The sequence below is a fragment of the Arvicola amphibius genome, chromosome 12 (genome assembly GCF_903992535.2).
Source record: "Arvicola amphibius chromosome 12, mArvAmp1.2, whole genome shotgun sequence".
Lineage (NCBI taxonomy): Eukaryota > Metazoa > Chordata > Mammalia > Rodentia > Cricetidae > Arvicola > Arvicola amphibius.
The window spans coordinates 71,592,262-71,610,272 of record NC_052058.2 but is presented as its reverse complement, the minus strand read 5'-3'; the positions used below and the strand labels follow the sequence as shown (position 1 = coordinate 71,610,272).

Sequence of the window (18,011 nt, the reverse complement as noted above, 5' to 3'; positions counted from 1 at the left end):
ATCAGCCAAAAGGGCAAAGGTACAAAAAGTGTAGTAACCAAAATGTCTGAATTATATAAGAAAGAGCCACTGCAGGAAGGGCAGCCCAATCCCAGGTCTAAAAAGTTCTGGGTAGGGGGCGGGGTCTGCAGCCACACCCTGTAACAGGTAGGGACTGAGGGATGCTGGGAGAAACTGATAGCCAGTTTTGATATGTTCAACTGGAACCTCAGGTCTGAAGGTTAATAGCTATGAAGCTTATAAGAAACAAGCAGAAGTAAGAAAGAGCTTATTGCCTGGTATAAACCGGAAAATCAATCCTGCTACTCAAATGAGCTGCTGTATTTCCTTGTAACAGCCTCTTTCTAGACTCCCAGCTTGCAATGTTACCCAGTTGGTTTCTGCTCCTTCAGATGTATCCCCTGGGAGCAAAGAAGTGTCAAGGAAGCAAACCACAATAGAAAAGAACCCAGGGACTACCACACTAGTAATGACTGCCTGATGCTAATTCTCTGCAGTGAATTTGATACACACACACACACACACACTCACACACACACTCACACACAAACACACACACACACACACCTAAAAGGAAAAACAACAGCCAGGGCTGTACTTGCCTAGTGTCTATGGCACCCTATGTTCAACCCCTTACACTATAGGAAAACACAAGAAAAAAAAAACAGTATTAGTATCACAAATAAGTAAGTTTACCAAAATTTGGCCCTTGCTCATATTCCTAATTTTAAGCCTTTCTTATAAATGGAAAACCAACATTTATATTTATAACCGAAAACCCCGAATCATCTGGGATAAGAATGTGCAAGCTGAACCACTAGGTGTCATGTTAACACTATGAAACAATTGAACATCCCTCAGAACACAGCCTAGAGCTCCCTGGGAACTGGATGCTGTCATGCAAACTAAAACGCAGTATGAAGTCACTTGTTGACTATAAAGCTTTTAGCATGCCACATGCTATATCTCGGTATATCTAAGATGTATTATATCATATCTGTATCTTTCTAATTTTTATTTTTACCAGGAGTGATCTTACAGGGTTTACATAAGTAATTGCTTCTCTCCTTCCACGGGATTCCAATAAGGGTAGATAAATGAGAAAAAAAATTACACTTCGAAAATGAGATCTTTCCCCCTTCCCATAAAAATGAACAGTTCTGGAGGGGAGTAACTGAACTATTTGTAGACAAATGAGGAATGCTTACAGCATCAAATTAAAACAGTCTCCCAAGAGAGAAAATTATGGTGGATTGAAAGGGTGTAAAAGTTACCAGTATAACAAACAACTGCTGTTTTCATGAAAATTACTCCAAATTTTCTGGCTAATGTTCACTTGCCCATGAAATCTGAAATGAACACAGGGAGTCTTAGTGTTTGATTCCAACACTGAGACCATGGGAGGCATATAACAAGTATTTTTCTAAATTAATAAATGCTGAGGAAAAAATATGGGGAAAATACAACTGTAGCTAAACACACATGATTGAATAAGCGTAAGGGGGCAGATAGCTTTCTCTATGAACAACCATACAAAACTAAGGATGGAATGTTGTGGTAGAAGGGAGACATGGGAGACACATGGACACTGGTTGGCTTGGGTGGAAAAGAAACTGTGGAACGTTAAAAAAAATAAGGTCACTTGGGAAATAGAGAAAAGGGTGGGGAAGATTTACTATGAGCCCAGTCCCGACTCCAAAACTGTTGTGGGATATTTGTGCATTGTGTGAAGGTGTTCTGCTGTGATTAGTGTAAGAAAAGTTGAACAGTCAAAAGCTAGGCAGGAGAGAATAGGTGGGACTTCCTGGTGCAGAGAGAGAACCTGGGAGGAGTCGAGACACACTATTTTGCCAGTAGATTGAGAGCAAGTTGAATATGCTGTACTAAGAATAATCAAGCCACATGATAGAACATAGATGTTTAAAAATATGGGTCAATTAAGTTATAAGAGTTAGCAAGGGAAAAGGCCTAAGATAAAGCCAAGCTTTCATAATTAATAATAGGTCTCTGGGCCATTATTAGTCGGCTGGTGGTATAAAGATAGCTTAACAGGAAAGCTCTGCTACACAAAACTGTAACTTCCAGGATTTTGCCTAATTAATCCATTACTCAATTCCCTTGCCTATAAATTAAATTATAAAAATTAGTATAAATTAAAACACACACGCACACACACACACACACACACACACACACACATCCATCATGCTTCTTAGGCTAATCTTGTGTTGGGTATTTAGGAGGAAATATTTGATTAATTCTAAGCACTCAAAAGCTCCTTTTTTGGTTGCCTTTTTGTTTGGGGACTTGTTTTGTTTTGTTTGGTGTTTTGTTTTATTTTGTTTTGTTTGGTGTTTTGCTTTGTGTTTCTGAAACAGTCTCCCCAAGGAGCCCAAGCTGCAAAGTCAGGATCCTCTTGCTTTTAGCTTCCTGAGTGACGAGACTGCAAACTTGGACACCATATTCTTTTGCTGTTACATATCCCTGTGACCCTGAAACAGTGCCTGGCACCGCTGATAATAAAGACACATTCAACTAATGTACACACGAGATGCAATGAGATCGTGTAGAGCACGGATGGAAGGTGAGTTTGGGGCTGTGTGGATTCACACACCTTCAAATGACAGCCTCAAAAAAAAAAAAAAAGCCCTATCCTATTGTCTCCTGCCCCCTTTTGCTACCCTCCTCAGACAAGTCATAGAAATGAGCATCCCTCTTCCCAAAGGAGAGTATGGAAGTTATAACTCCTTATTGTGGTCTGAAAGGTCTGGAAGCATTGCCATGATTTGCCACCTTTCATTCCTTAGACACACTCATAAAGGAGTTCTCTACCCTTTATGAGGGCTCGTCGTAAGACTCCCCCTGCCTCTGCAACATACACTTCAAAACACCCTGCCCATATCCAAAAGGATGGAATGCTACCCAAAGACCAGAAAAATCCAAACAAATAGACTTCTCTAGGACTTTTCTCAGAATTAGACTCTAACCATTTCAATCAATCATATTTCTATACACCTGTTATGCATCACAAAATCTGGATTAAAAAATGGGTAGTCCATTTAAAATCATAATCTTTTCTCTGAAGGTTTTCATGCTGTATAAAACTATGTTCAAATGAGCCCATTAGTGTTTTTGTTTTTTGTTTTGTTGTTGTTGTTGTTTGTTTTTGTTTTTTTGGTTTTGGTTTTGGTTTGGTTTTTTTTTTTTTTGGTTGATCTATCTTTTATTTATGGTGCTAGCTAACACTGAGTTTGATGGGCAGAGGAACCACTGCCTTCCTCCACTGCAGGACTAACAAAACAGTCAGTTGATGACTTATAAAAACAAATTTATTAAAAACACATTGCATAGTCACTTGAGGCACCAGGCATTATGATCACTATCCCTAGAGTACAGAAAATAAGCAAGCTGCTGTTTTATGGAATTTAGAATTTATAATTACAAGCAGAAGAGAATATGAAAACTAATAATAATTCATCACATTAGCTGTTGCGATTTCCCTAGTGCCTATTATAGCCTAAATCCTTGTTATTGTAACTAAATTTCATCCTAATCCTATTCAATATCTCATTGTTTGCCAATAGAAAAGAACAAAATGATCTGCCAATCCAAGGGCACCCAGTTAAGAGACAGCTGAGCAATGACTAGACACTCAATTTGGCTTGAAACCAAAGCCTGCGGAAACCACGTACCACATGTCCACCCGTCTAAGTCACTATACCTTACGTTTCTAATAAGGAAAAAAATGTAAATCCCACAGAACTCCATAACTGTAAAAGCCTTGAGACAACATTCATGGAAAAGGAATTCGGGAGGCCTGAGTAAGTACAGAAAACCGACGCTAATGGAAAGGCCAGACGGCTGTCAAAAAGTGAGCCAGAGCAGAGGTAAAAAAAAATCCTCTAAAGGATCTCCCGGGAAAATGATCACCAGGAGTTCCCAGCTGCTAGACACACAGTGGCCTTCTCAGAACAAAACCAGATCAGAAAACAAATGGAAGAAATATACCTGGAGCCACAGTGGCTCTGGTCACAAGGCTGGAAACTGTCGTAGATTTTAAGCGATGAAAGACTGTGCAACCTGTGTTACTACAGTCCCTGCCGCCTGAAAACCACTCTGCGGATCCAGGTGCAGCTGCTTACGCACAAATCCACGCTCGACTCGGTGCAGATGGTGTGGGTGGCTTTCACTAACTGGACCTAGTGCGTTTCCCAGCACCACGTGCTCAGCACAGCTTAGTACTTTTTACACATCACCAATTACCAGGAACTTTTGTAATAAAATATGGAGTTTTTTCATGGATAAATGATATGCAAGAGATCACCAGGAGATAAAATACCAATAAAAGTTGAATAACACACACACGTGTGCACACGTGTGCACATGCGCATATTCCACTTGAATATGAATCAAAATGACCACCTAATTTAGGTAAAAGTCTACATTCATTTGTTCAAAACATTTACTTAACACCTACAACTGTCCTTGTCCTTACAATCTGTCTAAAAGGTGAATCCTAACGCTTTCACAGTTTCTCCTGTATATTCCCCATGCACTACAGGCTTCCGGGACCCTGTCAGGCACAGCTAAGGTCTTCACAGAGAAGCGGCTTCTGCTTGCAGGGTACAAATAGGCCCCAACTGGTTACACATTCATTGTCACACTGCGCCTCTACTATTGTCCCTGATTTCAGGATGAAGAATCCAATCCTCCTGAAATTTGAATAGTACATTCAGTGACAAATGGCCCATAGTGGTTCAAATGAGAATGACTCCTATCAGCTCATATATTTGAATGCTTGTTCCTCGATTAATGGAACTATTTGGGAAGGATAAGATTGTGTGGCCTTGTTGGAGTAGGTGTCCCTGGGAGTGGGCTTTGATGTTTCAAAAGCCCATGCCATCCTCAGTTAGATTTCTTTCTGCCTTGTGGTTATGTCTAAAGATGTATCGCTCAGGCACTCCTCCAATATTATGAGTTTTGCCTGCAGCCATGCTTCTCAGCCACAATGGTCATGGAGACATGCTCTAAAACTGCAAGCCTCAATAAACTCTATCTGATAAATTGCCTTGGTCATTGTATCTTATCATAGCAATAACGATGTAACTAAGACATGGCCTATATTGTATTTAAGATACTATAAAACCTGCATCTTTACCTCGAAATGTCATGCCACATATGTTAGCAAAAGCTATAAAAAATGGTTTGTTCACATAAACAGGGTACTTGCACATAGAAATTCACAGTGGTTATGACACCAAACTCAAAATCTATACAAGCTCAAGACAGACAAAAATCCCATCATAGAAGGGTAGAGGTGGCCACAAACCTCCAACTTCAGCTCAGGAGTTATTGGTAACTGATGGAAGAGTCATTTTTCTTTAAGAATTTGGGCCCTGGTAGGTTGAACACTCTCTAATGGATGGTCACACACCCAAGACAATATAGGTAGCACCAAATAGACTTATTGGCCTAAAGAACAAATGAGACACAAAGTTGAGTGTGTGTGTGAAATTGGGGTGGATCTGAGAGAAGACTGGGGTACAATATATGATAAAAATACAGTGTATGAGATCCCCAAATTTCATACATATTATATGCATTATTATAAATAATACTTAGTAGTTTATGAAGAACCAATGTTTATTGGGCTATACTGAGGATGGTTGCTTTGGAATTCGGCCTATTTTTGTTCAGGCTTTTACTTTGTCATGTCTGTGTCAAATAAACTACCTTGAGGAAAACTTGTAAAAAATGTAAACAGAACTATACAATTACTTCAGAAGATGTTTTTAGCAGGTCTAATATAAACAGGGACTAAAAATAGCAAGAGAAATGCAGCTGCTTAAAATACATATGTGAGTGTGTTCATTCCTAAATCGGATAGAGGATATTTATAACCCTTACAATACTGGTCCTTTTTATTAGGGGATGATTTATCAAATTCAGTAGATTCTTATCCCCAAGGAATGGATGTCTATTAGTTTCAAAACAGAAAATTGGAATCTCCTTATCTCTCTTCTCCTTTAGTGTGATTAAACTTTATAAAATACAACTCTTTCGGGGGGGGGGGGTTGGAGAAAGGGCTGAGAGATTAACAACACAGGCTGCTTTTCCTAAAGGCCTGAGTTTAGCTCCTATCAGCCATGAAAGGCACCTCGCAATTGCCTGTGGCTGTGGCTGTGGCTGTGGCCGCATGGAACTCTGACACCTCTAGCTTCTGGGGGCACCTGCACTCACAGCCCCACCTCCCACAAGCACACATAAAATGAAATCTCAAATAAAATAAAACGCAGCTCTATTCTGACCATTTCTATGCGTTCCTTTTGTCACAACACTCATTCTCTTCGAATTTAACCATCATGACAGACATAATGCAGCAAGAGATTTTTAAATATTTATCCCTGTGTAAGATTTAGTCAGCATATGTGAAGGAAATAATGTGTTGCAACTTTTAGTAAGTATGCTACATATTGGGCATCACATACTGGAAAGGCAAAAAAAGAAGGAATTTTAGAATTAACAGGAACTGAAGTATCTTAGGAGATTTTTCATATGCTCATAAAAATGTATTGATTTAAAAGTATTATGGTCATTAGGTCATAACAGCATTTGACCTCTATTTAACTGTCTCTTGGAAAACAAAAGAAGCAAGCACTCTGATATGTCAGTTGTCCCTTAGCACAAAATCTAGTTAAGTTCTGCAGAAGCAGCACACCAAGGCGTTCTTTGCAGCCATTCATCACCTCCAAGAGGACCAGCAAATCAGAGATGACGCATGGCTCTAATTTGCTGTTTTTCCCTTACTATATACAATCCAAGCAGGCCAAGGAGCTCAGCTTTCACAACTGATGATAACTGGCTAAGGGCTGTGATTTGGGCCCACCAGTATATGATTTCAATCACACAACAGTATTCTGACATGAAGCAGTTAGCCCTAACCAATCTCAGAGACAAAGACCTTTAGCAGCAGGTGTGCTAGTGATGGATAAGAACGTCTGCCAGTGAGGGAAAGACTTGCTTCTAACGTCTCTCTCACAAAGCACACGTGAAAGGTTAAAACCGCAGGAAGCTCTAGGATTTGGCAATACTGTCAAGAGCTACAGAAGCCAAGCATTTGAGAGCACAAATTCATCAGCGAGGTCACAGCACTCACGTTCACTCCCCTGCCTATACACTGCCCTCCGCCACTTCCTTCTTTTCATAAATTATCTTATCATGAAAATAGATGAGGACACCTGGGAATGAGTCCTCATGCCACCAAACAATCCTATAAAGTGTACATTCTGATGAGCAGCATACAGTGATGTCGTTATCAGTGAACTCTGCGTGTTCTTTTATAGGTTAGTAAAATGATTCCTAAGGAACAAGGCACTGCATTGTGGACTGGGCCATCCCCAAGCCTGGTTCATCTTCTTATTGAATTCACGTGCTTGCCAGTGACTTCACATGCTAATGGTTGGAGAGATACTCACATCAATGTTGTTCAGCGTATTGAAGTACATCAGATCATGTAGCCTTTTGAATGCTTGATTTGGGTACTGAAAGTTGAAGGTTGAAAATGGCGACTCAGGGTCATCAAAAATGTCGAAGTCAGCTATTTCTTTCTCCTCTTTTGTTTCCCTTGGGACACCTATAGGCCAAAAAAAGAGTATGAATCTTGCTTCAGAAACAAATCAACAAAATCTCCAAAACATACACGCAACAATGAAGACAGCACTGAGAGTCATCAGAAAAGCTATGATTCCCAGAAGCAACTATTTGCCCCAACAAGCCACACTCAAGTTGTAATGGTACCCAGCTCCCTTGCCTGTTGGTATATGGGTGGAAAGTATGAATCTATAGGCTGGGTGTTCTGCCTTGCACTTTCCCAGATGGGTCATGTTCCTCTTGGGGTAACTGGATTACTAGGATGTGCGTGGCTGTCTGTCTCCTTGCTCAGTATCACTTCCTCACTCCCTTACAAAGAAACCATTTGCACTTGAATTTTGTCCTGAGACTCTTCCTCTGGGGAAATCCAAACCAAAACACTGAATCCTCTTCAAGCCCCAGAAATCCCTGGACTTACCAACCTCTTGGTTTCTCCCTGAGAACTAACAGCAACAGAATATTGACTAAGTTGCTTTCAGTTTGCTGCCGGGTTTCACTTTGAAACTAGGGTTTCCGTTTTTTAAAAAAAAAAAAAATGCCAGCCACCATTTCTTCTCCCTTTGATGAGGCATGTCTCATAGCTCTACCCTTACTAACTTCTTATCATTCTGAGGAACATAGGAAAAAACCTTCTTTGCTGTATCCCCACACCCATCTCTTTTGTTTATTTCCATCCACAAAATGAAAAACTGCATCTTCTGGTCTGAAAAGTGTTTAGCATTTAATGCCCCCATGCATCCTTCTTTGGTTAATGGGTATCTCTTAGGATGCATAAAAGTCCACCTAATCCTCCAGATATGGAAAAACAGAATAACCATTTCTTGAACTAGATTCTCCTTTGCTGTAAAATACAATGTGGAAGCTCAAAATGGACAGTCACGCCACACTGTTAGATTACATTGAGTTTTGTGGTCAATTCATATTCCCAGAGGCTTTTGAATGATTTTATTTTAAAGACAAGAACTGCTTTACCATGGCGAAAGTCAAACTCTTTAACATCCTTTATGAATAGGATATCTATCAAACCCAAGCCTCTGGTTCAATGCTCTAGCAATTTTTGCTGAGCCTGTCATTCATCTTTCAGTTTCTCTATCATGAGGAACTTGAAATTTGGGGGTAAAGGAGAAGGAAGCACTTGGGCTCTCGGGTCACGGCTATTCGCCACGGTAAGAAAAGCAATCCCTGCCATCACAGTGCATGGGACAGTGTGTCGGTACAGTCACGTTGTCAGTCAGACTTCAACCTCATGGAAACATACCTGGGGCCTTGTACTTTCTGAAGTTGATGTTGGCCAGAACAAAGTGGATAATGGTAGGGCAATCATTCTCCACCTCAGGATTCTTGGGTTTAAAGACATAGCACTCCTTCAGCCCTTCCCTATCAAACACATAAGGGTCAATCTTCGGAAATGGGAGCTTGTTCATTCTAGCCCACTTCTCTGCAAGTAGAAGTTCCTGCGGGGGAAGAGAAAGACACATTTAGAAATGTTCAGTCTTCCTGAATTCAGCTGGTCTGTCCGTCATTCTACATCCATAAGGTATTATTATCTGCCAGCAGTTGCTAAGACAAAACAAAAACAAACAAACAAAACCAACACTGTCTAAAAGGGATGTGCAAATCGCCAATATCTATATAAAAAAAATTCTCCCTAACCAAACCCAATACCGTTCTATCAATTCTCAGCACAGCCTGGCTAAATAGCAGGCATTTGACAAATTTAACAATGAGCGGAACTGAGTATAAATTTGCTAGAGGAAAAACAAGTGGTTCCAAAATATTTACAACTATATGAATGGGTTTTAAGGCTTGGGAAGTTAAAGACTCTCACACCGAAGAACAGGAACCACTCTGCCTTGGTTGGTTTCTGTTGTTGCTGTTTCTGTCAACTTGACACAAGTTAGAGCTATTTAAGAAGCTGGAACCACAAATGAGAAAATGCTTCCACTAAGACTGGTTTGCAGGGAAGCCTAGGGGGCATTTCTTTTCTCATTTTATTTTTTTTTATGTTTCAAGACAAGGTTTTTTTTGCAAAGCGAGGGAATTTTCTTAAATAGTAATTGATGGGGGAGATTCTAGCATACTGTACGTGATGCCAATCCTTAGGCAGGTGGTTCCGATGTACATGAGAAAGCAAACTGCGTAAGCCAGAGAGCAGCACTCCTCCATTGCCTCAGCATCAGTTTCTGCCTCCACTGTTCCCACTTCCCTGGATCACAAGCTGTAAAATGAAATAAATCCTTTCCTCCCCAAGTTGCTTTTGGTGATGGGGTTTCTTTATATATTTGTGTGTTTGTTTTGTTTTTCTGGGTTTTTGTTATTGATGTTGTTGTTTTTGAGACAGGGTCTCTCTGTGTAACAGTCCTGATTGTCCAGGAACTCACTTTGTAGACCAGGACGGCCTCAGATTCACTGAGATCCGCTTGCCTCTGCCTCCCAAGTTCTAGGATTAAAGACATGCCCCATCACCTCCATGGTCATTGAGTTTCATCAAAGCAATGAAAACCCTAACCAAGACACCCTATTACTGGATTTTATACCATCAAGGTGCCAAAAACACATGTATTAAATTGTTTTGCTAAGAATGTGCAGTTTAAGAGCAGCTCCCCATTAACTTCAGTATCAACATGGTACAGGTTCTTGCAGAACTGGTAGGGTTCTCTTTGTAGACAAAGTGCTTTTAAAAACAACGCAAGCTGAGGGTTTTAGAGGAGCTACAACATGCAATGAGTTTCTCCAGCTTTTATTGTGGAATGGTCCGAGGTAAGTAATGGTCTCTTCATTTCTTCTATGTATGACAGCACAGCATACTTCATAGTATTTTGTATTATTAAGAAATTGATTTTTAAGGATGTTTCATTTTGTTTTCTATAATAATATTATGCACATTTTAAAACTAAATTTACGTATACAAATTGACTTTGTTTGGCTTCTACTTATGAAAAAGAAATAGAACTTTAGCCTCAATGCATCAAATCAATGAGTTCTGAAAAGAATGAGAAACCCCATCTCAAAGAATAAGGTGGAGAATGACTGGGGAATGCATCCAATATCCACTTCTGGCCTCCACACACAAGTACAGATATATACGTGTACATCACATTTTCACATGAGTATACCCAACATGAACATATACATACATACTGCATTTATACACACACACACACACACACACACACACACACATACACACACACACACACACACACACACACACACACACACACTAAATCTAACCTAGTAGAATCACCGTGGAAGGTTGTCAGGAAAAGATAAGTCTCATTTCTTTTTCTCTGCAGCCTTGAGGGCCAGAATAAATAAGTGGTTATAGAGCACCATGGTGTAAAACTACAAATTGGGCCCAATGCCTGAACCCTAATGTCCATTCTGTAGACTCGAGGATCTTTCTCAGCTTAATATTCTTAACCATAAGACACAGAGAGCAATCTGAATGGAAAGAACTCACACTTTACAGTACTTAGACAGCACCTATCACAGTGAGAGCTATACAAATATCCAATCACTAAATAAGGACAGAGAGAAGAGAGAAATGAAGAAAAAAGAAGAGAAAGGAAGAAAAGCAGGAACCGTATTAGAGAGACTCCTTAAGGGATAAAGTCTGGGGAAAACCACTAAAATTAGTCTTTTCTGAAGTACTCCTGTCATGCTGATTTAGTCAGTAATATAATTTCTACCTCTGCAAAATACCACTCTCTTCACGTGATAGCTCTGAAGATGAGAGATGAAGAATAAAAATCTTAGGTCAACAGCAAGCAAGTACTTTAACCTAGGACCCTAAGTTGAGAGAACATTCAGATTTTGCTGCTCTCGATGTTTCAGGAAAGTGATGAACTCTATATGCCTGCATGTTGTTTGAATACAACCTGCTCAGTGTGCATCAAGCTACTTGTATGCATGTTCTCATGAATGACCATTTGGTATTGGGTAACCAATGGGTGTGCTCTTTCCTGGGGAAGACCATTTCTCCCACTCTCAACAGTCCTTAGTTGTCTGGAGTTCTTCGTGTAGTGTTGAGGCTTTGTGGTCTTTCCCCTCAGCCTCAGAAGAGAGCAAGGAGGGGCAGAGGGGAGGGTTTGGAGGGAAGAAAGGAAGTGGAGATGATCTAATTATATTGTAATCTCCCTAAAAGGCAATAGAGACCCTAAATATTCTAGCAAACTAAATAAAAAGTCGTGAACTTTAAGTTGAGCAATTCTCCCAAGATTTACAAAGGAATAAAATCTGAGAGAAAGGGGATTTAATGGATATGAAAGCCGCTGTTTCATAATACACTCTGTTGAATACAGTTATGCTTTGCTAACACATTAACAGATGTAAAACTTCTCATCTGAACTCTGAGGACACGTCTCTCGTTCTTCCTTTCCCCTCACCCACCCCGTTCAGCTGAACTCCTGCTAGTTCATGTCTAGCACTATCCACGATTATTCACTCACGATTAGTCCACATCACAGCCAGACCCAAGCTTATACAGTAAGGCAGTTGCGTGAGGGCAAAGACCAGAAGCTCTCTAATGTTTACAAACATGAGTCAGGGATGACCAAACCGTGTGTGGCTGTGTGGAGAAAGAGGGAAAGGGAACTCACTGAGGTAGAGGGAGGTCTGGCTATTTTTAGCGAGACGGAGTTATATTGGAATCAGGAAGTGATGGGAACTTTCCCTTTTCTGCTCCGCTCCTGACGTGGAAAAGATTAGACAGTGGTGACTGCAAAGGCCATGATTACAGGATGGAAAAACATCTCCTTCCTGCTGTCTCCTCTCTCTCCAGAAAGACCGAGAAACAATGACACGGACTGTGCGCAGAGCCCCACAGTTAAAGAATTAAAATAAAGACAATGTTTTAGTGAGCCAAAAGACCTGATTCTGAAACGACAGCAACGCCCAACAGTGTGCCATGCTGTAACATCTATCGGCTGCTGCTTGATGCCCCAAGAGGCTTCACTGTGGCAGGTACTGATGGACTGTAAGTTTACCTAAGTGCCAACTACAAACACAGCTTTCTATAGAGTAAAGAATGAGAGACCCTCGTTCAAAGGGATACTTTCAAAAATGCCTACGCTCCTTTTTTAAGTACTAAGCCATAACAAAAACCACAAAAACACAAACAAAACAATTTAACAGAAAAATACTCAGATCACAGTGAGAAAGGGCACATGCATGCCAATTAATTATTTAGGCACACAATATATTTCTCTCTATAAATACATATACATAAATAATAAGTTGATTTTTCACTATAGAAAATAAGATTTTTGTCTCAATACAAATATAGCATATATTCTCACTACCCTAAAATTTTCTTATCATTTAAAGGTTATTTTTCAGATTGGGGAGATAGATGGCCTAATAGTACGTAAATAATATAATATTTAAAACAAAATAATGATTAAAATTATCAAAGCAATTAATATAAGATGGGACCCACAGAGCTATCACTCAGAATTCACTATTTGTGGTTATGGTTATTGTCTCTCTATGCCTGCTGGAACATGAGTAGGGACATAGAGTCTGCATAACACTTGGAGCAGTTAGCACTCCACTTGCAAGCTTGGTATACACTTGCAAAATATCCCTGAAGAGGCCAATATGAGATATAGGTGTTCATCACAAGACATCTGATCTAAAATGTGTATGGTAGGTTGAATGGTTTCCCCGACAGGATAAATCCACCTATTATGAATATGACCTTATTAAAGGAAGGAGTTCTTTTAAAAATTATCACTATTGTTATTGTTAATGGCTTGTTTGTTGTTTTGTTTTGTTTGGTATGGGGGTGGGGGGTTGGGGGTATGGGAGTGTAGGTCAGAGGACAACTTTCTGAGGTCACTTTCCTCCTTCCCCTCTGGGATCTATGGCTAGAATCTAGGCTGTGCAGCAAGAGCTTTTACCGCTGAATCATCCCACTGCCTCAGAAGAGGGCTCTTTACAATGTAATTAAGGGGCTTGGGCTGTGATCAGCGTCTATAATGGGGCAGGGGGTAAGTACTATGGCAGTTTTGCTAATCAGAGACAAAGAGAGACCAAGGAAAAACTGAGGTAGGCTGCCTGGCAGTGGTGACACATGCCTTTTGTTCTAGCACTCAGAAGGCAGAGACAGGCAGATCTCTAAGTTCAAGGCTAGCTTTGTCTTCAGAGTGAGTTCCAAGACAGCCAGGACAACACAGAGACATATGCCCCGCCCCCCCAAAAAACAAAACAAACAACAACAAAAAAAAAAAAAAAAAAAAAAAACACTGAGGTAGAGACCAAGGTGACCAACCCACTGGTTAAGAAATGCTCTAGAATCCACAAAAGGGAATAGAATTCTATCACAAATCCTGATAATAAACACAGCGCCGCTCATACCCTGCTCATAGCCTGCTTAACTGTTGGCCCCAGAATGGAGACAAAACACTTTTTCTGTCATTGTAAGCTATATATATACATATATATATGATGTCATTTTTAAAAGCAACTCTGAGAACGCAGCATGAGAAATAAAGTTACAGGTACTACAGTCTATGCTGTGCAGTCTTCCTCGGGCATGGTGGACTGGCATTCACAAAGCCCACCCAGGCTAATGTGTCTCTGCAGGTCACCTCATTAGCCATGGTGCATTGCTGTCTACAGATCTGTCACTTGTACTGGCTTGGGTGAGTAGCTCCCTCACTAGGCATGGTAGAATAGTGTCCAGAGAGACAGCACTTCAACCGGCTTGGCCATGATGTGACCCAACTTAAGAAGTGGATCACGTGTGCCTCAGAGTTCTAAACCAAGTGCAGCACCAAACACCAACAAATGGATCAAGCCAATGTGGAAAACCACAGATGTTTGCTTGTTTCCACCCAGAACGACCTACAGCGAGAGAAATGTATGGAAAACATTATTCTTAACCCTCGTGATGCTCATGTCAACCTTTCTTATGTCTACTTCGCCCCCACACCCACCTTCGCTGTCTTCTTTCTTTTCATTCTGTTCTACGGAGCAGACCCATTGCTCTGGCTGGCCTCTATCAGGAAGTATTCAAAGAGCACTAAAAGAGTTATCCAGACCCATGTGCAATATATGAATTGTGATATAACATAATACAAGTCATGACAAAATGATTTAAAATATTCTTTTAATAAAATGTATGGAAATATACCAGTAGTGAACCCTAGGTTCTGCTGTCCCAGCTTTCTGACCCCTCAATCAAACCCAAAGCACCCTTCCCCTAAACTCTGAGTCTGCTTATTTATGAATAGTCTGCCCATTGATAGAGGCACCACAAGGATTACTGGCACGCAAGCCTCCATGGTAAATCAAACAGATATTCTCTGTACCTATATCATTAAATGAGTAATAAAAGTAACACTTGATCAAATGAAACATGGGGCTGTTTTTCTTAGAGAAATTAATAGGAATAATGTTTGGAATCATGAAACTCTTTATACCAGTTTGGGGGAATTATTGTTTTATTTTGTTTGTTTTGTTTGTTTTGTTTTGTTTTTACAGTGTGAACTATCTGTTCTATAGAAAACAGTATCCCTTACATAAATATTGTTAACTTAGAAGCCCAATTACAACATTGATAACACAACTGTTATCAGAAGCCAGGATATGCACCACTGTAGAACTTCCTAATGTAATCTGAGATTTAACTCTACTTAGGAAATGCTGTGTGTATTCATAAACAATAAATGAAGTGAATGGCTGCTTGTTTTCCTCTCTTGCATTTTCTGTATGAAATAGCTTTCACATAACCCATGCTAGCTTAGAACTCAAGGTAACTGAGCATGATCTAAACTTCTTTTCCCTTGACTCCACTTCTCAAATGCTGCGATTGCATGGGTACCACCACCCTGAATTTCATGAGGAACTAGGGATTAAATTTAAGAGCTTTATGTATGATAGACGAGCAAGTATTCTACCAACTAGGGCACATGGCCAGCCACTGTTATGATTTCTTACCCACATTTATGCTCTACTCTTTAATGAAAAATGGAGTCAATATTTTAACATCAAAAACAGAAAAGGGAGCCGGGCGGTGGTGGCGCACGCCTTTAATCCCAGCACTCGGGAGGCAGAGGCAGGCGGATCTCTGTGAGTTCGAGACCAGCCTGGTCTACAAGAGCTAGTTCCAGGACAGGCTCCAAAGCCGCAGAGAAACCCTGTCTCGAAAAACCAAAAAAAAAAAAAAAAAAAAACAAAAACAGAAAAGGGGACTCATGAGATGGCACAGTGGATACAGTGGATAAAGGTCAAATGAGTTAGATCCAGAGACCCACATCAAAGAAGGAGAAAACCAATTCCCACAAGTTCTCCTCTGACTTCCACATATAAACCCACACACACACACACATTTTTAAAAATAGAAATTTGGATCTGAGGAAATGGCCCCCTGATTAAAAGCACTTGGTTTACAATCATGAGGATCTGGTTTTATTCTCCAGCACCGATGTAAAAATCCGGACATTACTGAAAATGATGTGACCCCAGCATTGGGTAATGGAGGAAGGCAGGACCTGAGAGCTCGCTGACCATCCAGCCTAGCAAAACAGTGAGATTCTGTGGAGGCTCTGTCTCAAAGGAACAGGGTAGAGATGGATGCCTCACATCCTGCTCTGGCCTTTACATAAAGGGTGCATGCACTGTGCATTCATACGTGCAACACACATATACACAACTTTCTCTCTCTCTCATCTCTCTCCCTCGCTTTTCTATCTCTTTTTTCAAAGAGAGATGAGAAGAGGGGTGAAAAACCATCAAAATACCAGCAGCTTTTATCCAGAAGTGGTTGGTACACATTCCAATTGCTCATGTATATCTAAAAATATACTCTTCTTAATAATAAACAATGCAATATTTTAAAACTCTTGCAAAATACAGTGCTTTTGATTTGTGTTACTAAGTGGTCTCCTAAAACTCCTTGTTAGTATCCTCTCATCCAGCAGTAAAGCTCTGACTCATAAGAAATTATGGCTTTGACATTTTGCACTCCCATTGGTTAAATGAATAACACACTATCTTCTACCATCAGTATCACCTCCTTGGAGTCATCACTGGAACCTACCTCCTTCTTGCTCTTCATGGGTCACCGGGTTCTACCCATGACTTGCACAGTGCAAGATTTTATTATCCTCCGCCGGGGTTACAGTAAGTCATAGTTTTAATCTTTCGCCTTCCACCCACCAACTCAGGTTAATCATCCCAAGATTCCGATTTCATGATTTCATTTGTCTGCTGGAAATCCTCCACCAATCTCCATTTCCTACCTTCCAATCTTAAAATTCTTCCCGGAGCCTTCTTAACAGGCTTAACATCTGTTTGCCCCATCTTCGCAATGTGCTCACTGCCATCTCTGTGCGGTTTTCAGCCCATTCACTTATTTCCCTGTTCTCTGACTCCAGAAAGCACCCTCACATTTGCATATTAATCTTCTGCGATGCACATAATTTGATATTATCACACCAACTCTTGTTTTCTTGGCTGAATACTACTAACAACCTCAAAAGAGATAAAACATTAACATGTTCTAAACATGTGACGCTTTACGGACACTAAAGAGTTATTATTCTAGCCACTATTTGTTCTAGAAACTCTTAGTGCTTGTCACAGTCAGCAGGAACTGTCCATCTGACACAGCCTAGAGTCACTCAAGAAAGGATTATTAATTGAGTGAGTGTCCAGATCCGATCGGCAAAGGGGCATTGTCTTGCTTCTTCATGGCCATAAGGGAACCCAGCTCACCGTGGGCTGCACACACCCTTCCTTGGACATGTTCCTACTCTGCTTACAGAAGTCTCCTTACCTTGAAAGGAGGGCTTGTGTCACTTGGTCTTGCAGAAAAGTCAAAGGAGATGATGAGGTCCACACCTCTCTGAGGTCGTAGGATCAAGGGATATGGCAGGTTAAAGGTGAGCCCACTGTCCACAACATGAATCTTTTTGCTCTTCACATCCAGGGGTTCATATATCCGTTCAAATTCATCGGGATCTTTTAAAAGGAAAGGAAAGACAAGAATGGATTAAATAGTCATCTGACATTAGTTTAAGAAACATAAATCTTCACTGTAAATCTGAGAGACAGAATTCCCCATGTTTAGCCTCCCCTGCCCCTCCCCCCAGAGCTTTGTTAGAATTCTGGCAAGTGTAGGTAAATTAACAGCTTTAAGTCTTAGTTTCTTTATCTGTGATACCAGAACAAACGCAATTATCAAGTAAGATGCCAAGGGAAGAACTTAGCTCGGGCCCTAGTACTGACACTAGCCATGATGTCTTTTATACTCTTCTCTCCCATCAGAGTGTCTTTACTGATTTGGAAACATTTCTTCACACATCACCTTGTTTAATTTTTGTAGCAGGGAGGCAAAGAAGAGGGCATTTAGA

The 18,011-nt window shown here is 40.5% G+C and overlaps 1 protein-coding gene across 1 annotated transcript in view; it reads right to left on the bottom strand.

Annotated features, from left to right (window-relative positions):
- Pla2g4a (phospholipase A2 group IVA) overlaps positions 1 to 18,011 on the bottom strand; it is a 147,046-nt gene that overhangs the window by 2,682 nt on the left and 126,353 nt on the right. The window contains exons 15-17 of the mRNA XM_038349437.1: positions 17,435 to 17,619; positions 8,909 to 9,104; positions 7,476 to 7,633 (exon numbers count right to left, since the gene is read on the bottom strand). Of these exons, the coding sequence (XP_038205365.1) occupies positions 7,476 to 7,633; positions 8,909 to 9,104; positions 17,435 to 17,619 (539 nt within the window). The remainder of the gene's footprint in view (positions 1 to 7,475; positions 7,634 to 8,908; positions 9,105 to 17,434; positions 17,620 to 18,011) is intronic.